The 20,488-nt window shown below is 52.9% G+C and overlaps 1 protein-coding gene across 3 annotated transcripts in view; it reads right to left on the reverse strand.

Annotated features, from left to right (window-relative positions):
• The window catches only part of MYOM2 (myomesin 2), a 74,595-nt gene that overhangs the window by 41,396 nt on the left and 12,711 nt on the right, over nt 1-20,488 (reverse strand). For all 3 annotated transcript variants that reach the window (XM_078445223.2, XM_078445224.2, XM_078445225.2), the window contains 8 exons: nt 20,318-20,410; nt 13,163-13,251; nt 13,036-13,086; nt 10,494-10,658; nt 6,472-6,633; nt 3,954-4,095; nt 1,720-1,919; nt 1,006-1,059 (listed from right to left, as the gene is read on the reverse strand). In XM_078445223.2, the coding sequence (XP_078301349.2) occupies nt 1,006-1,059; nt 1,720-1,919; nt 3,954-4,095; nt 6,472-6,633; nt 10,494-10,658; nt 13,036-13,086; nt 13,163-13,251; nt 20,318-20,410 (956 nt within the window). The remainder of the gene's footprint in view (nt 1-1,005; nt 1,060-1,719; nt 1,920-3,953; nt 4,096-6,471; nt 6,634-10,493; nt 10,659-13,035; nt 13,087-13,162; nt 13,252-20,317; nt 20,411-20,488) is intronic.

The raw sequence follows: 20,488 nt of genomic DNA on the forward strand, positions 1-20,488 counted from the left end.
AGATTTTACTTGTTCAAAGAGCGATGTTTCCATCGGGTATTTATGAAGCCACAGTAAGTCAACCTTCCCTAAGTTGTTTTTCTTTTGTCACCGCTTTCCTGGGCATCTCCCCCCATCTCTGAGAATGTCTGGAAGTGGAGGTCTCATCTAAGCCGTCAGATGTTCCCGTGGGGCTCAGCCAGGACTCTTAAAGGCGTCCCTCTGGATGCTGGGTGTTGAGATACTAGAGAAAAACCATTTTAGGTGCAGAAGATTGCAAGCCTGGAGACCATCTGGGGGCAAGTATGGAAATCAACGAAGGACCCCTCAGTCCGCGGCTCCCTGAGGACAGAGCTTGGACCACAGCGATTTCAAAGGAGAGCCTGCTCCGAAGTACGTGTCCTGAGGCTCCAAACTCAACTTGCTTCGTTTTTAAGTTTTTCATTGTTCTCTATGAACTGTCCTTGTAAGTCCACGTAAGATCTTTGGCTTTCTGATTCATAATGCCAGGTTCCCCTCCTTAATAAATTCATCCTCCTCCCTGTCTCTGAGAGAACTATCTAGGAGAAGGGTTCATAAAATCCAGTATAAATCAGGGAAATGCAAACTTTCAGACCAGGGATACCGACTGCAAGAACTCACTCCATTTCGGTTAAAATGCTGGAAATACAATCTTGGCTTAAAAGGAAAAACTAAAATAGTCCTCCACTAACGGAGTCTGAGAGAAGGGGCCCCAGCCTCAGCCAGTGATCAAGGCTCAGATTCAGTTTGATCTTCTCTGCACGCCCCCAGGAGAACGCCGTAGTGAACCCTACATGGAAGCAATGAGGCCCCGTGAGGACCCCTGGATTCTAATCCTCTCCTCGCTCTGCCCTGCTTGTGCTTCCTGACTTCTACAGGCCGTAAGCACGCAGGCCTGACCCGCGGGTTTTACGTTTACGTGTGAAGCCTGTGCTGACCAGCTGATCACGCTCTACTTGCCACCCTGAATCCCCAGCTGAGCCAAAGCGGTGAGAGGCCACTTACCCTCAAGGTCGTCCTGATACATTACGACTTCTTTATCCCCCTCCAAATGGACCGCTGCAGAGAGAAAGGTTGGTGCTCAATTTGGCATCCAATGGTTTCCTGAAGAAAGCCCAGCTTCCCTAACCGAGCGTGGGATCCAAATCACCTCCGCGTTATGATTACAGCATACTCCCGACTCTACAGGAATCAGCGTAGGTATTCCGAACAGGCTTAAGAGTTAGTGCTTCCCAGATCTTTGTACCAGATCAGAAAGACCGGGGGGGGGGGGGGGGGGGGGGCGGGGAGGGTAAGGAACACGTACGGGCTCACTTAAAACCACGATTGAGGGGCCCACCGTCCCATCCCTTTCGGGAATCTGGGTCGTGGGAAATTAAACTTCGGAAACAGAGCGGCCTGGTCTCAAAGCCTTCTGAGTCTTAGCATGTGTTGAGATCGCATCACCAACGGACTAAGAAAAGGCTAATTCTGAACCCAGAGATCTGGATTCCAGTGGAGGGGCATGAGGACGGCAGTGTGCGTTCGTGGTGAAGCACACGCACCCGCCCGGCCGCCCCACCCCTAACACGGCCCCGGTGGACACACGGGCACCACGAAATATCACCGCCCCACGCTCGGCCCCAGGAGACGTTCTTAAGGCTCACATACAGCTGAGCACAGAAGACAACGTCCCAAGTTTCCAAGACACGACTGGAGCCTGAAATCTGCACGGCCTACCTTGTAACCTCCTGAGGTCTACGGGGTCAAGGGCAGCCACGGCCTCGGAGACTCTGGAAGGCCTGCTGATGCCCGCGCTGTTGACTGCCCTCACGCGGAATATGTAAGACCTCCCTTCAAAAAGGCCTGTCACGGGGTATTTGCAGATTTTCACAGGTGAGTCATTGCACTGAACCCAATTGTCTGTCCCCACTTCGCATCTGTGAATTACAAAAAGAGTAGAGAATAACAAATACATCAGCCTAGTAAATTCACTCAGGTCTATACATCTATTCTACACACACGTGATGTATATAGGACAACTGTAACAGGAAAAGACCTTGCGTTGGTAGAAACCGATGCTGGTGAAGTACTGATTTATGTTCAAAAGTAGTACAAATAAACCATAAAAGACAAAGCTACTTAGGAAATGTGAAATATATTTATATATTTAAAAGCTTGATGACTTACAGCTTGAAAATCAGTTCCTGCCTTCAACCACATTTAGGCAAAATGACCTCCAAAGGTCATTCGAGGCGTATCCTTGATAGTCCTTTTTCCGACACATGTGGCGAAATCACAGGGTGCCCTAAGCTCCCCAGCATGCCCAATGCCAGGGTGCAGGGGAGTGCCCCGCTGCCCGTCCCCCACACGCCTCCCACCCTACTGAGCCCCAGAAGTGAACGGTCTCCAGCCCGCTGGCTCAGTCTCTCCCGATGCCAGAAATACGTGTCTTTCAAGCACGTCTCGTGTGGAATTTGGAAGTCTTTTGAAAACAGTTAAGTGCTGACCAGACACCTGGAAAGGCAGAAGAGATCGGCCTCCATTTTTCACAGGCTGAGAAATTTCAGCACCAAAACGTCATGGCAAATTCCCAGAACACAGCAAGTTCAGAGAAATCATTTTCGGAGCCATTCGGAGCCAGGTTGTGTATTCACTTTAAAGAATCAACTCTCTTTCTAACTCTTCGGAATTTTTAATGGAAGTTCTGCGACCCACACGTGCTAACCTGTTACAGTCAGAACGTGACATGGTCATAGCTGAGCATCTGGCAAGGAACAACTTGGCTTAAATCAACACCTGGCTGTTGCAGGACGGGAGGGCGCATAGGGTAAGAGCTGCCTCCCCCGACCTGAAGTCCTGTTGTGTTTATCTTTGCCAATGAAGGAGAGAGGGGGCAGGTCATTAACTGCGAAGGGCCATGAAATTGTTTTCGCCAAATCACTGAAAAAATTCTCAAATGTCACAGGAAAACAGAAAATAGCTTTGTTTTAGTTTTTTGTTTTTTAATTCAAGGTAAACCCCGACCGATGCCCTCTGCAAAAGCTGACCTTAGCACTTCCAAATATCATCCCGATGGTGAATATTTTACCTAAACAAGCAGCTTTGTTGGTGTGGAAAAGGGAACTTAACAAACGTACTGACAAAAAAAAAAAAAAAAAAAAAAAAAGATTTGATTTTTCTGAAACAAACGTCTTATTTTACTGTGTTTTATACATACGGCATCTTAAATCCCTCCCCAGACACATCATCTTCTGATAGATCCATAGCTTAGACCTTTTATCTTACTTCCAAATTCATTTTCTTTGACTACAGTTTTTCTCAGGGATTGGTGTGTGTAATTGAGGCATAAACTGCATGTGCAACAAATTCACCGACTCTGCTTGGTTTCCTTCCCAGGCTCTGAGCGCCACACCAAGTAAAGGAACATGAAAGAATTAAGACTCTGATGCGTTTTGTGATGATCCACATTTAAGTTATTAAACTCAAAGGTGAAGTCCGATCTTCTGTACTTGAAATGTCAATAGATTTTTTTTTAACTTGGAAACAAGAAGAAAACCTAATTTAATGGAGAGGAAGACTGGAATTTGGGTACGAATGGGCAGGCGCTCTTCCCAGCCACGCTTCACGCGGCCTGTCTTCTGCTCCGGAAGGAGGCGCAGGACTGAAGTTCTCCCCAGAACCCACAACCAGGGTTCCGCGTGCCGGGAGAAGCTGGAGGGCATTCGGTACTGGGTGTCGGACAGGCAGGCAGAGCTCCAAGCACCACAGGCAGAAGTCTACCCGCCCTCGCCCCGCCATTTGGTGATATCTTCCAACTATCCGGTCAAGAGCCTTAAATAACCATATAGTGACGTACCTGATCAAGAACGCTGTCGTGAACTTGAGTTCAGAAGTATATCCAAAGACACTGTCCGTGCCAACAATAATTTCAGGAACGTTCCCATCCCCGGAAGAAGACAATGGGCACTCACCGATCGATGAAATAGCCAATGACAGGGCTCTCCATGGTCGTGTTGGGCGGCTTCCAAGTCACGATGACATAATCGCGGTTTGCGTCATAGCACCGCAAGTCCATAGGCGCACCAGGAGCCCCGGTCACCAGTGGGTCTGCGTCTGCACCGGGGGGAGGGGGAGGGGAGGCATGAGGCTTGGGACACTGTCAAGCCTGTTCATGGCTCCTTCAAACTCAGACTTGTATCTACTCGACTCGATCTGACCCCTGCTTCGTCCTCACGTCTAAATGACCTGACTTCTTTTTGACTATGATGGATTGGTGACAAGAAATATAAGCCTAGTTAGGAGGTTTTAAAGTCAACATGTTCTGCCCTCTATAAGGTACTCAAGTCTATGATTTTTTTGTAATTGATTCCAAAATGGAAGGTCACCTTCTCTTGATAGTGGATTATCCCATAAGGTCATGTCAAAAACTAACCAATGAAGTGATAATAGTGTGGCCTTTTTAACGCCTGAGAAATATTACCTTAGACGCTTTTATCTTTCAAAATCCTTTGGAGATTGAGGATTTAAACCTTTCTTTTTCTGCAAGCTGTGAGCAAACATTTAGGTCCACACGACACTCACTCTTTCATGGGCCACTCGTGACCACGGTGCACATTAAGTTTTATTTTCAGGTTTTAATTACAGGAGCACTGAGGCCAGCAGAGCTATTCAGAAAGTGGATACGCCAAACATTGAATTTCCTTATCTACAATCTGTATTTATTCCGTAACCATGACTGTCACACTCTCCTGTTCGAGGCATATTAAAAGCTAAGCATTTCGTGACATTGAGCCAAATATTTTCTCTCCCATTCAAAATCCTCAGAAAGTAATCAGAACAGTAAAACTCCCCCCTACGTGCATTATTTTCCTCCTGCTGGTGGTGCTGAATAAGCAAGGCGATTTCAGCTATGCTGTATTTATTGCATTTTTATGGGGCAAGACATCTTGCCAGAAGGCGTACAGGAGAACCGGAGGGACACTTTAATGCCAACCTAATAAAAATGGTAAAACTTCACAGAAGGGCCTAAAACCCCGGCCCTGCAGGTTTATGCCATCTTGTGGGAGTGGGGAGGGGGAGGGTATTTGTTTTACATTTATTCCTTTTTTTTTTTTTTTTAAGTTATAATACTCCCTGATGATACAGCCCTTTCTTGCGCTCTGACAGCTCCAGTGGAAAACAGAATATGCTGATGGGACCATCCCAGGCACATATAACCAGAGCTGGCGGTAGGCACAAAGGTGCCGGGAACACCAAGTGCAGGTCAGGCTGGGCAGCCCGTCCGAATGGAAGGGCTCAGGACAGCAGCACCGGGCAACTAGAGCGGAAGTGTTCTGGGATCTTCGGCGGGGCTCAGCTGGGCCCTGTGGAGGAGGGCCTCCAAGCTGGAGGCCACAGGGGTCTGGGAGTAGATACAGGCAAAAGGGCTCTGCCAGGTGAAGAGAAAAGCCCGGGGGCTGTTGAGTGTCCAAGGGAAGGCTCCAGCTGAGGGTCCAGACACCTGACCCCCTGCCCCTCCAGCCTGGAGAAGTCCCCCAGGCCTCTGAGCCTCCACATGTGCATTTGGGAAACAGAGAATAACAGCCCTTGCTTACAAAATGGGCCTAAGAATTGTAGGGTATATACACATACGTGTGGATGTGTGTGTGTGTGTGTGTGTGTGTGTGTGTGGACGTGCACATGCACACCTGTGTGCACACATACACAGACACATGCATACACTGCATACGTATGATATACATAATTTTATCCATTTCATGTGTCCATGTGTCCATTTTGTACAGGATAGATACACGATGTGTACGCATATGACACGTCCACGTACAAACGTGCACATACACATACACACATCTCCGTGCCCACGTGTGATAGGGATTCGTAGATCATGTACAGAACGTGTGACCCTGTGGCTGGTATGCCATGACTTTGTCCTCAATTCCATGAACTGGGAGTCAGGAAGCCGCCGGCGGGACCACGTCAGGAAGAAAGGGGACAGCGCGCAGACTGCTGGATGTCAAGCTCTTTGCAGGTGCCAATGCCACGCGGGCATCCTACCCACACACTCGCTGGAGGCAGCGGTGACAACAGCAGCCCTCCCCTCCCGGCCTGTCCTCGTGAGTGCGCCCAGAGGCAATGAGGGGCGCCCCCCTGGAACCCCCTAGTCCGGGGCCCCCTCAGCTCTGCAACGCTCTCGAGAATTAGTAACGCAGGCGTATTCATGCTGGAAAGCCGTCTCATAGATTCTATCGATTTATCAACGGAGAGACAAAAATGGAGATTCTGATCTGTTCCCAAGTGTAGTCAGGGACTCGTTGTCAGGACAGGAGCTGACATGCAGGACAGGGAACGCTCGCGTCACGTCAGGAGGCTCCGAGGAGCAGAGTGAGTGGCCCCACACACGCACCTGCTCCGGCCTAGCCCCTGTGAGGTCCCAGCCTCCCGCGCTCACGCCCTGACTGTGCCCCCCTCGCCCCTGGAGGCTCCACGTACCGCAGACAAACAGGAAGGCGCTGTGCTCGCTGATGCCCCCTCTGGACACAATCCTCAAGGTGTACAGACCCTCGTCGTCCTTGTTCAGGTGGCTGAACGACAGGGAGGCCTGGCCTTCGCCGAAGAACATCTTGGTCCACTTGGACTCCTTCACTAGCACATCTGAAAGAGCGTGCAACACGGGATCGCCTCAGAAACCGTCAAGGAGATCGGACGATGAAAGTGGACAATGTGTCCTGGCCGGGCGGCGGGACACAGAGGAAGGGAGCCTCAGCCTCACAACGACCCGAGGGCGTGTGACACGCCAGGAGCACACACGGTGGCCCGTCGGGAGGATGGGGGCATCCTCAGGACAGTACCGAGGCCCGCACTCGGGGTGCACAGACACCCGGCGCGTCTCCGTGGGGACGGGGGGTCGACCTGGGCTCAGAGCTCCCAGCCGTGTGACTGCTGTCTGCCTGCCCCGCCCCACCCACACCTAACCACGTGGTCTAACCACGTGGTCTAACCACGGCCACGGCCACGGCTTCCTCGCAGGTAACACTCTCCTGGGCGGAAAGCTGGCCTGGGAAAGACCCCACCCATGCGCCTCAGCAAAGAAAGGACAAGCACGGACAAACCGTCCATCAGAGGCCGCGAAATGAAAAAGGCGGCTGCGGAAAAAGAACAGATGAAACCACAGCGGTGAAAACACCCACTCTGGAAATCAAGGAAACAGCGAACGAGCGATCCTCGTCCGCCTCCTAATTTGGCTACATCCACACTTGGGAAGGGCAGAGAGACCCTGCCACCCGCCTCCCAGGGGAGAACAGCCACACGGGGTGAGTCTTAGGACAGGCACACCGTTTGGGGCACAAGCACAAGTTCCAAGAACGTGTCCCAGGGTAACAGAGATGCATGGTGACGGTTTCATTCAAGAACTGTCCCGGGGGCACCTGGTGGGCTCAGTCAGTTAAGCATCTGACTCTTGACTTTGGCTCAGGGCACGATCTCATGTTTCGTGGGTTCAAGCCCCACATCGGGCTCCGTGCTGGCAACACAGAGCCTGCTTGGGATTCTCTCTCTCCTTCTCTCTCTGCCCCTCCCCTGCTCGCTCCCTCCCTCTCTCTCAAAATAAATAAGTAAGCTCTAAAAAAAAACCAGAATTGTTCCTAATGGGAAAAATAAAGACCAACTCAAGCCCTGAGACCGAGGACAAATACGGACCATCCTACAATGGGATACGGTGCCCCAGAGCCAATGACATCAAACTACTGTCATGAAGACACTGTGTGGCCTTTTGTGAAATGAAGAAAAGGAGAGTTGTAAGTTTTAACACGTATGTACACATACAGGATATATTCTACAGCCAAGTGGTAAGAGTAATTTTGGGGATGGGGCACCCGGGTGGCTCAGTGGGTTGGGCGTCTGACTTCGGCTCAGGTCATGACCTCATGGTTCGTGAGTTCGAGCCCGGCGTCGGGCTCTGTGCCGACAGCTCAGAGCCTGCAGCCTGCTTCCGATTCTGTGTCTCCCTCTCTCTGCCCCTCCCCTGCTTGTGTGTGCTCTCTCTCTCTCCCTCTCTCAAAAATAAACATTAAAAAGAAAAAAATTTCTAAAAAAGACTAATTTTAGGGTGAGAAAAATTACAATTTAGGGTTTTTTTTTGCAAAAAACAGACACGACATTTGTATAAGAAAAAAGTTATTTGTGCATTTTCCATTTTAAAAACAGGCTTGTCTCAGGCTTGACTGGCAGGCTCAGGAGTGCATTGCCCAACAAAGTACCCTGCTGCACCCAGTAGGACTTTCCCTTCCTGGAGCCCAAGAGGCGAAGCCCCACTCAGCAGCACTCTGTCCCGACAGCGTGAGCCTGCTGGGATTGTCTCTCTCTCTCCCCTACTCTCTGCCCCTCTCCCCTTCACACTCTTTCTCAAATAAAAATGAAAAATATTTTTAAAAAATTTTAAGTATCATAAAAATAGAAAGTTTAAAATATTTTATCACTTTTTCTCTCTTATCCAGAGGAACTAGCACAGTACCTGATACACAGCAAGTATAAGTATAAATAAAATATAAAAATATAACGTGATTTAATACAAAATACAACGTTAAAATGTAACCCTCCAGAAAGAAGTGAGTGAGATAGGATGATCAAGTCATTGGAGTGGAGGGGGAAGGCTCCCCAGTCCGCAAGCTGGTGGGGGGGGGGGGGGCCTTGCGGGTGCCCAGGTCTTGGACCTCCAGCCTCCAGAAGTGTGGGAGGTCCGTCCACTGTGTAAGCCGCCCGGCCGTGGTATTTCTGTCAGCGCAGCCGGGACGGGCTAGGACACCAGGCTATTCCCGGCAGGATGCTGTCGTGGCTCGTGCTCTCGAGGACCTGTCTGTCCCCACAAAGTCCCTCACGCGCCATAGGGAATGCACAGCACGTACGCATGTGACTTGCTTGCGGTCACATGTATTTAAGACCAGGGCCCATCAGCTGGAGTGGCATGTCTAGCCAGGATCCAGTCCCCTGACCAGAGGCCCACCCCACCACGGGCTCCGTAAGCATCTCAGGACTTGCCAAACGGGCCTCAAGTGCAAATCACACCCAGGGGTGGGTCTCGGGTTTTAATATGAGTAAACTTGGTTCTCCCTCCTCCTGTTAGATTAGAGTTCTAATCCATCTTAACTTGTGTCCCCAATTCCACATGTCCCGTTTGCACGGTGCACCTGCCATGCCTCACGGAGGATAGCATTCCTCGGGCTGACACCACTTCGGGGTTTACCAGCCACCTGGAGCCTCACAGCTCATTAATTTTAGAGGGTAAAAAAAAAAACCCGAAATCTCCTTGCATTTTAATGTCTACAAATAAGCCACTGATAAGTCTCTACCGGTTCCCTCTTGAATACTAAAGCCCGTGAAGATCTTACCGTGACTGTGCACGCGGGGCGTCTGGCACAGCTAAGCCCCCTAATGCCACAAGGCCCAAGCTCGCCATGGGGACAGGCCAGGCACTGGCTCCGAGCACAACTTCTCCGCACACAGGTCAAGGCCAGGAAAGTGCCGCGTCACCCGGATGCCAGGCGCTTCCCCGTCACTAGGAAACCCTCCAAAGCTGACATCACTATCCTCCGGGGACATAATGAAAACTTTCCTCAAACCTATGTCATTCTCCACAGAAGAAGTAAATTAGAATCTTGGAACTCGAGTTAGACCTCCTGTCTTAAATTAGAACTACAGAGGGTAAATGAAATCCCGTCTGTCACCACAAAGAGCGTCCCCCTCCCTCCCTCGGCTCCGCTCAGACTGGACACGTGGTCCTTGCCATGTATTTGGCAAAGCGTCACGTTCTGGGACATTTCTTACACTTTAAAAAGACACGGCTTTATATTTCTATTTTCCTGCAGCCGGATTATAAATACCTTGTGGGCAGGCTGGCCTACGTCCTTGTCATATTTTGCACCGTGTTAGGGCCCAAGAAGAGATAAGCAGGCCAGTCGCACTGGCTGCACAGAAAACCGGTTTCTGTTAGGAGCCCCAGGGCAGACACGATGAAGGAAAACCCTCTCGCACCATCCTTGCACCTCACAGGACAGCCGTGCACGCTGGGAAGGAGCGCAGCGTCTGCCCCAGTCCTGCTGCGCAGGAAGCACCTTGAACAAGCCCCTTGTCGCAGCGCCCACCTGTCGCAGGGAGCCACAACCCCATCCCCGTCTCGGGTCCGCGCGGAAGAAGAGTGTCACGTTCAACACACGGTCCAACACACGATAAATGGCGGGGGTTGTTTTAGCCAAGGAGGAACGTAGAGACACAGACACCTCGCTTCTTCTTAACCCCAGAAAGACCCTTCTTAGGCAGCTATCAAGATCTCCTGTGCCTCCTCTAAATTCGGGCACCCCCGTTGACCTCTCACACGCCGGGGTGAAGGTCAGGGTCCGTAACAGGCTCCCGGCTCTCCCCAGTCTCCCTGCTGGCCGTGCTGTCTGCAGCGACCACGGCGGGGACACGAACGCCCAGGGGTGTCCCCGGTCGGGGGGCGGTCCCCACATCACACTCACCATCTCGGTACCACTCGGCACGCGGCTGCACCCTCTTCAGCTCCGGCGTCACCAGCAGCGTGCACTTGAGAGTGACAGTCTCGCCTTCCCTCCTGAAGGTGACTCCAAATTTCTCCAGAAACTGGACGTCAAAGTGCATGTACGGGATCACGGACGAAGGGGGCACTGCGCAGGGAGAGCGGGACAGCGTTACGGCGGCAGGCGCAGCCATTCCCAGCCCAGCAGGTGCACAGCAGGCCATGACCGCGAAAGTCCCCCAATCCACCATCACACATCCCGTCCTCGAGAGAGGTGCGTGACGGGATAGACTGGTGTCCCCCAAAGTCACGTGTCAAAGCCCTAAGCCCCAGAGAGAAGGTACGAGGAGGCGGGGTCTTGGGAAGGGGAGGAGTTCTAGATCAGGCCATGAGGGTGGGCTCCGTGACGGGACTAGCGTCCTTATCAGGACGGGCAGACGCTCGGGCTCTCTCTCCTCCGTGGGCGGACGCGGTGAGAAGGCGCCATCCGCACAGCTGGAAGGGGGCTGCAGCCGCTGGGCCGACACAGTGATCTCTGACTTCTGAGATCCGTGAGTAGACGCGTGAGGTTGAGGCCCCCAGCGTGCGGTCGTGTCCTGGCAGCTGAGCTCACTAACCCACTCCCAGAGAACCAGAAGACCCGTCCTGGAGAGGAGCGGACCCTCTGTGACAGAGGGGACAGAAACAGGTGGGACAGGAGGCAACCCGGAGTCTGAACCACAGGTAAGAGTAAAGGGTTTGAATCCTGCATCGACCCCACATGGGGGGCTTTCTTGTTGTCAGAATGAACTGTGGCACATTCATCAACTGAATGCCGTTTACGCTGCAGACAAAATGAATTAACCAGATCCAGAGGCACCGAGACTGAATCTCAAAAATACACTGTTTAGTGGAGGGGGCAGTATTTTAGAAAAAAAGTGCACAGTAAATTTTCGAAATAAAAACCACCTGTGACTTAGAAACACATGCCTTCAGGGAAGATGTTTTTAAGGAGCTGGGAGCTTCAAGGTAAGAGTTTCTTCTTGGAGGAAGACGGGTGAGGGGAAGGAGGGAAGGATTGTGGAGATTCCTCAACTCCTGATAGTTTTGCTCCCTAAAAACACCCGAAGGTCACCGAAGTGTCCATTTGAAAATGCTTAGCTTTGTGTTCTGCCGATCAGACCCCAATTTTTTAAAAATAACTGAAAAAAGTGGCAAAATATTCACATCTGCTGAACACGGGTGGTGGACGACTGCACAGTGTCTATTATGTCATGGTCCGTGCACATCAGAATGTTATAGATACTGCAGAGGTTTTACTCAAGCAGACACAATTTTAACCAACAGAGGAACCCCGGGGGACGGGACCAGGAACAGCCCCCAATGTCCCTTCCGGCTCCACCAGTGCCTCAGGGCCATCCTCCCGGCGGGCTCCACATGGTCCCTGGAACCCAGGGGACACCATCAGACGTCTCCCCAACACACACACTCTCGGGCCTCCCTGCCTCTCCACCTGTCGGCTCTGAACTTGTCCTGCTCACCCGCTAATGGTCTTCGACAACCCCCGAGGGAAGGACACGAGCCAATCCAATACCTGACCCAGAAATGGCCAAGGGCCGACCACACACAAGTGTCCAGCGGCTGCCAGAAAGGCTTTCCCCTCGGGCACCCGACCTGAAGTCAGGTCTTCACCGACACCTGACCTGTAACATCTCCACCTCCCGTCAGGGTAAAATGAAAGCTGCTGCGGAATCACACGATTATTCTTTCGGAAGGTCAGGTCAATCCCAAACCTCACTCCCATCCCGTGAAAAAGCCACGGTAAGTCACTGAGTCAGCCTGCCAAGTCCTGGTCCTGGAGATGCTACGGACACGGCTCCCTTCTCCACCCTCACCCGACTCAGGCCACCCCAGCTTCCTGGCCTTCTGGCTCGACACCAGCCCTGGGACTCAGGAAGACACTCGACTTGCCTCATCAGGGGCCCACCTCAGGTCGCCTTGGAAACAGGGGGCCCACCGGTGGCCTCCAGTCCCCAAGCCCCGCAGAGGAGCTGACAGCATCAGACATGTGTCCACAGTGCAGAGAGGGAGAACCTTCCCAACAGGTAAGTGAAAGAGCCGGGCCCGAAGTCACAGGGGCTACGGGCATCACACACAGCGGGACGGGAGCGTCCACCGTTTAAAGGCAGGGCCCCGAGCCAGCTTCTGAACGTCATGTGCCACACGCCGCCACCCTGCTCGACGGTGGCTGTCTGCTATAAATGGGCCCTGTGGCAACAGCACACATTCAGGTCAAAGATCTGGATTCCGTGTTGTCCCCAATCCAAAGGTGTGAGGTCCGTCAGGTTCACCAGCGTCTCAGAATTCCACGTAGCCACAGAGTTACGTGGGGACAGCCTGTCAGCATACTAGCACTGCCAGCAAAGACGGAAGAGTCTTCTGACACATGGCTTTAAGAAACGATTCGACCCTCAGAAAATGACTTTTTAATTCTGTGCTGTGTCCCCACGCGTTTTTCTGCACAAAAAGGAAAACAGCGGACTTACATCCGATAGGGAGTCCCACCGAACGGAACGGCTCCTCGTCTCCGTGGAACCCTGCAAGACAAGCTGCTGAAGGGCACGGGGGACGGGAGGCGCCAAGGCGTGCCCGCACCCCGGGAGGACAACTCACTTCTGACGACCACGGCAGCGTTGGTCGACACCTGTCCGTACCCGTTTGTGGCCACCGCGGAGTACGTTGCTGTGTCGTCAAAGTTCGCCCTTGGAGGAGAGAGAGCAAGGTCACGCCCTGAATGCACTGTGGGACTGTTCTGCAGGGGCCGGTGACCCTAATCTGAGCACCAGGTTCCTCAAAAGCCAAGCGTGTGACCCAGATCCTTTGTTCGTGAGTGGTTTAAGAACAATGCCAGCTCTGTCTGTGGAACGAGGTGGTAATTATAGACACGGCAAGGTCTGATCCCAGACTACGGCTTCCCTGTCCTCGAGGAAAACAGTAGTACAGATGCTTCTCAATCTCCTCGACTGCATTCTCAAGGGGAAGTCTATGTGCCCCTCTGGCTCAATTTTTCTTCCTCTATAGGATTCGTGGCTTTATTTTGCCAATGGGAAGGCCCCCCTGACCTCCACCACCGGGAAAATTAACTCCACCTCACTCCATACCTGGGGTTCCCATGTGGACGGGAGAGTATTTCCCAAGCCCCAAAATAACAGATACGAAGCACCCACTCGGGGGTGTTTTGAAGCTGTCGAACTGGACCCAGCCCAGGCAGCCATCCCCAGGGCCATAGGGATGATGGACACCCACCTCCAGAAAGAACCGTGACCCAGGAACCGCCAGACCCCAGCTTCTCCAGGCTGGAGCCCCTCCGCACCCCCCCCAAAACTGATCTGGAAAAAGTTGAAGCTTCCCAGCAGGATACAGAAGATGTCACAGAGACCACGGATATAGGCAGGAAACTGAGCCCCAACACGGGGCTCAAACTCACGAACCACAAGGTCATGACCCGCGCCGAAACTGAGAGTGGGATGCTTAACCCACCGAGCCACCCCGGCGCCCCAAGCCATTTCGTTTTCGTAAATGCATTCTGCAGACAGGAGGGTATCCTGCATCTGGGATCAGCCCCACACCTGCCCCTGCAAGCAGCACCCCCACCGGCAACAGCACGGCACGGCCAAGGCCACACGGAGAGAAGCACGGAGGTCTGTGAGAACCGCTGGGTCAGGGTGTCCCGACCCTGTGCCACGTGCAGAAAGGGGAGACCGGCCGCCACAGGAACACGGGTCCTCAGAGAGCACGTATGGGGAGGTCACTTAGCGCCGTCCAGTCGGGCACCGTGAATCTCTTTCCTGTCTCCTTGGCCTCCTGGACTTCATCCCGGTGGTCCTCAGGCTGTGCCCCGTGGTTTACAAACTAAATCTTCCCATTTTGTCTTCAATGTATATTTTAGCAGTTTTTCAAAGTACGGCAGGGGTGCCTGGGTGGCTCAGATGGTTAAGTGTCTGACTTCAGCTCAGGTCACGATCTCACGGCTCGTGGGATCGAGCCCGAGTCGGGCTCTGTGCTGACAGCGTGGAGCCTGCTTGGGATTCTCTCTCCCTCTCTCTGCCCCTGCCCCACTCCATCACGCACATGCGCGCCCTCTCTATCAAAATAAATAAAGTTTAAAAAGAAAGATCCTTTAAAAAGTGCAGGAACCACAGGCACTCGGCAAGCGGCGCTGGGATATTACGAGCTGGCAGACGGGTCACGTCAGATCCTCGCCTTCGCTCCACCCGCCTGACGAGTTCATCCGCTGACTTTGTAACGGATAGACAGCATCCGCCTTAAACTTCTCAAGTACGTCTACCGTGCACCTGCCCTTCACTCTGGTGACTCTGACAATCAAATAAAACAACATATTTGAAAACATTTGTAGTTTGTAGGACCGTCCCTCGCTCGTACATTATTCATTAAAACATATTAGCAGAGCTCCCGGACCCAAGTTCGAAGATGCTTCCCTGCTCGCTCCGTGACTCGGGCTCTCTCCTCTGCCTCCACATTCCAACAAAGCAAAACAGACATCTAAGCGTTTTGAGAACTGCAATTAATTGCTTTCGTTTCTCTGTGGGTGGAACAGCCAGAAGGGACAGCGGAAGGGAATTCACCTTGTGACAGAGTCCCTAGAAACAACTCGGGAGAAGGGAAGGAAGGGGCAGGGTGAGTCCTGCAGGGCAGGACCCAGCCAGGCAGCAACTTCTACAAGATTCTGAGCTCATGTCTCAGCCGAGAATAAGAGACGGAGGGGAGCTCCCTAACACATTAGCACTGACAGGTTGTCAAGGGACCAATTATCACTTAGTACTTAGCGGCAGGGATGGGACTGGGGAGGAGGAAGCCGGTACTTAGGAGCTGGAACCTTCCTCGGTGACACACAGACTGATTGTGTACGTGCTCGTGTGCATGTATCCAGAACAGGGTCCACGGCGCTCGTCTGGGGTGCGAGGAAGTCCATACGCCCAAGTATTCAGACGCCCTGATTTACTGCAACCGTCCGGGGAGGGCGTCCCGCACAGGTGCTGGCTGTGGATAAGTCGACACTCGGTCTTATGTTTACTTTTATCTCGTTGCTTTCGCGTTTCCCCTTTGCAAATGTTTTATGTTGCATAAAAAACGCCGGGACATCGAGAGGCTGTAAGGAAGCGTCCCTGGGTGTACAGGGTCCTGCTCACACACGCTGCCCCGTGCTGGTGCTGCGTGCGGGCTGCGGGAAGGACGGTGTCTGGGGCACTGGGGCAGCGTGGAAGCAGAGGGTGGACGGGCCGGGCACGCAGATTTTGAGGAGACTGTACCCAACTCAAAATTCTGTCCAACCTTCCCACGGGCCAGCAGGACTGCGTTCTCTCTCTCCTCCCCCAGGCCGCACCGGGAGGTGGCATTGGGCAATCCCCTCCCCATCCTCTGCCACCCCCACCCCCCAGGGCAGAGCCTGCTTCCGGCCTGTCCTTCACGCTGTGAGAAATTGCAAGCGAGTGATTAAGAGGCAAACGGTTTTATTTTCTGTTGGGACAGGTTGCCGGAACAGACAGAGGGGGTTTCCTTTGGTCCCCCTTTGTACAAACTTCCCGGGGGCACTTCTGTGTCTCAAAGTCTTGATCTGAACTGCCTCAGAAAGGACTCATGATATTGTATCTAGTTTAAATAGGACGGACGAATGTTTCAGTGGTCTGTGGCCTGCCCTGGCTACTCTGGCCCAATGTCCTTACGCGGGACTCACCATTTAACTCGAATCAGAGTTTGCATATGGAAGTCTAAAGAAAGTGCAAGAGGAGGTCAGCTGTGCTGAGCTCAGCAGGCATGGGGGGGGGGGGCGGTGCTACAAAGAAAACGGGAGCCAGATCCCTCTAAACGCTCTCATTACACTATGACAGCAGCATTAAAATTCCCTGAAGAAACAGGACGCGCATGGTGAGTCCCCAGAGAAAATCTTACGAGCGTATAAAATACTGTCGAATTCGAACAGCACCAAAGGGTCAGAAGCTTCCCTTCCGGCACTTTAAGAATTCAGACGGCCGCCAAGGAGTATTCCTGGAGGTGAACGTCACTCCCGCGGCCACCAAGGAAGAGCTCACAACTCCCCCTCCTCCCGCCCCTGCCCTCCCAACAGACGTGGCCAGCACATTCCCCACCACTCAGAACGGCCACAGATCAAATGATGGCAGGTCAGCACTTTGGAATGAACAGCTGAGCCCAGCGGCAGCTGCGGGGGCCCCCCCACCTCCACTCTGTGTCTGAAGAAGGTTCACACTGCCTCTGCCCAGAGGGTCCCGACCCAGGCCTATCTGGGTTCATGAACTGCAGATAACGGCATCCGGGGCCCTTCGAGGATTTATCAGTCTGTTTGGTCCAAAGCCTGTATAAATTTAAACGTTTTGGGGCCTCTGGGCGGCTCAGTCGGGGGAGCGTCCAACTCTTGATTTCGGCTCAGGTCATGATCTCACGGTTCATGGGATCAAGCCCTGCGTGGGGTTCTGTGCTGACAGCACGGAGCCTGCTTGGGATTCTCTCCTCTCTCTGCCCTTTCTCTCTCTCTCTTTCAAAAAATAAATAAGCATTTTTTAAAAATTTTAAAGTTTCATACTTGAGAGTGGAAAGTGGTTTTTCCTCTTAAAACTGTCCTTACCACGCAGCTGGAGGGGAGCTGGCTGGATCGTCAGCCTGACCCTCGTAACCCTCACCGGCCACAATGCACCCCAGGCCAGAGAAGAGATGTCCCTGAGCACAAACGCACCCCCCAAATGAGGGTGGACATTCTCCTTCTACACAGCGTGGCTCTCTGTCCACTAAAGTTTCATGAATTGTGGAAACCAAAGGAGAGAAAATTGCAGCAAGGGGCCAGGGCATTCCAATGCCCCAGGCGAGGAGACCCTGACCCTCTGTGCGTGCTTGCACCTAGACCCGCCCCCCTTCTGCCTGCTCATCTCAGCGGCCCCCCTTTCCATGAGCACCCCGCCTCCGATCTGTCACACTTCCTGTCGTTCTCTCTCCAGAACCCATGTAGAGCCCACACCCTTCTCACCAGCCACGGCATGGCCACCAGCACTCAGCCCTGCCTTCTGTTCAGAGCCAGGCTTTAGACCCTTTCAAGACACGGGTCAGATCTTCCACCGTCCCCTTCAAAGTCCTTGCCACGGCCCACAGCGTCCGTGTGGCCCTCACGGTCCCGGCTCTATCTCTGACCTCCCGTCCCTCGCCGGCCACAGCCCAGACCAGCCCGAGGGCCTGGGACACAACCTCTTGGAGCCTCTGCTGCAGCTGCTGCCTCAGGCTGGCACCCTCGTGGCCCAACTCCCCATCTATCCCATTCACCATCTCCTGTAAGCCTTGTTCAGAAGATGTCTTCTCAGGGAGGGCTGGCCTGACCACCCCACTTAACCCCACAACCTAGCCCACCCCCACACCAAGAGACCCCCATTCCCAACGCCCAGTACCACAGCCTCCTGATTTACTCTATAATTCACTATTTTATTACGCTTACGGTTCACCTCCTTATGCCAGCATGTAAGACCTCAGAGATGAGGACCTCAGTTTTGGTCCTGTATCCCAAGCATCTGGACCAGTGCCTGGTACACAGTAGGTTGTCAATAAACAGCACCAGTAGGCCCATGAGGCCAGAACCTCCAGCTTCCTGAAAGAGCCTCATATTTACCTGGCAAAACAGGGTAACGACTTGTCAGACGCTTCCATGTTCATTACAGTCTTCTAACACCTGTTCTAAGTAACCTGTAGGTTCAGTGACAGTTCTGGTGACGGGGAACCTTCCAGGCCTCCAGAGGCACATACCCGGCTGTGCGTGACTGACGAGGAAGCCGGCCTCGCGTGAGGAGGAGGGGGGACACGCAGCCTGGGGCTGACAGCCAGCCGGCGCCCCGTGCGGTGCGGTCCTGAGTGCTGGGTGGGCGGTGCCTGGGGGGCTCACGCCTGGGCTCTACCCCAAAGTCAGAGTGGGAAACAGGGAGGGAGAAAACGGGCAGGAGGCAGAGGATGAAACAGCGAGGGCGACGAAGGAAAGCGCAGAAAGGAGGCGAGACCGACTTCCCGCTGGGTGGAGGGGAGCCGGCAAAGACTCCCGCCCGGATCAACCTGGGTCAGCCTCTGCCGAACCTCAACCTTGGGCCTCGTCCTCACGCTCGGGAAGCCCACTACGTCAGCTCAGGGAGCCCCCAGCTCCGTGTCGGACCGGGCTCCTCACCGCCCCCCAGGTGAGTCCCACCGCCTGGCCGGCCTTCGGCACGAGACCTGCCGATGGGTCTGGAAGGACCCCCGCCCCCTGACGCTTCCTCGTGGTGGTGTCCCTCCGCGCCCCCGCCCGCTCCGAGGAGCACACCCCACTGCCCTTCTGGGGCAGGGGCCTGGGCCCCACCCCCTGGTCGCCAGACGGAGGCCCTCAGGATCACCTTCTCTTTAACGGAACCCAGGTACAAAGGCTTTTCAACGAAACAGGAGAGAATCCCCTCGGCGGAAGAAGTGCGTCTGGGAGACGGAGCCAGGTAAAGGTGACGATGTACTGACTCGTGACTTCCACGAGTCGTCTTGGGAATTATTTCATTGGAGCTATTTTACTGGGGATTCCTTTACCTCTAAGTAAACGGAACCTAATTATGACATGGTGGCTCCACAGGGTGGTAACAGTGAACCCAGGAAAGTCATATATTCTAATGTCTTACTGATTTCTTGCCTTTATATTAGGATCCCTTATCTTTTCCTGGGAAGGACTTGATGTGACGTCCTACACACACACACTCACCACCTGTTTAGATCACGTATGTCAACGTGGATGTGGTCCTCACAGTAGGCCCTATTCGGCCAACTAATAGAAGATAACATTTTTATCATCCTTCTCTGGAGAATTATTTTCAGATAAAAGTATTACAATCCAGGAAGCATTAACGACCCATCCGAAGTCACCAGGTCAGTGGTAGATGGGGATCCGAATCCAGGTCTCCGGCTGCCACACCAGCGGGGGTGTGTGAACTACAGGGTGTGGGGGAGCCTCATTTATCTGAGAAATCAACAGCCGGAGCCATGGGAAAATGTCACGGTACGCTGTGTGTGAGAAAAGGTGCACTGCACAATGTTACGATCTTCTTGTAAAACAAAAACGGTGTACACACGCAAACAGTAAAAGAACTGCAGAATCTTACTTTCGTAACATATACGTACGTATATATGTATATATATATATACACACACACACACACACGTATATATATACACACACGTAAGTATGTGTGTTTGTCTGTGTGTGTGCATGCCTGTGTATGTGTTGTGTAAGGAAAATGACATGCTATCCATCCAGCAAAATACTGATGCCAGTTGTGGGAAATACGATTTTTTTCTTTCACTTATCTGTATCCTACATTTTTTTCAATTTCTGAGAAAAAAATATACAAGTTGTATTTCCTTGAGGAGCCTGGGTTGAGGGACTACTCCTCAAACCTGTACGAGACGCAGCCCCGCGGCCGGACAGGTGTGGAGGAATCCTCTGCACCCACCATAACCTTTACACCTGAGCGTGTCCATCTGTCCTTAAACCACTCGCCCTGTTCCCAGAGCAGGGGCCCGGACAAAACCACTGGGTCTGCCTCCCTGCGGCCCGACACTGAGGATAACAAGGGAAGCTTCTGCCACAGGTTAACTCGGAAATACCACTGAGAGCACGCGGAACACACAGGGATGGGGTGCAACCTGACCTCCTGGTTTTATATTCGGTTTCTCTCCCGCATGAGCAGCACGGACTATTTGGGGCAGGTGTCCCAGGGCACGTGGCCAGGCCCACCGAGACCTTACCTGTTGATTTCCAGGGTGTGTACGCCATACTTGCTCTCGATTCTGTACTTCCCCGGCTCTCCTGCTTGGCAGATCAAACTGCCGTCTTTATACCTAAACGAGGGAAACGCTGATCTTAGTGCAAAGGCAGAGTGGACTTTGCATTTTGTCCCAGCCTTCTTTACGGCCCCT

The sequence above is a fragment of the Panthera onca genome, chromosome B1 (genome assembly GCF_046562875.1).
Source record: "Panthera onca isolate mPanOnc1 chromosome B1, mPanOnc1 haplotype 2, whole genome shotgun sequence".
NCBI classification, from domain to species: domain Eukaryota; kingdom Metazoa; phylum Chordata; class Mammalia; order Carnivora; family Felidae; genus Panthera; species Panthera onca.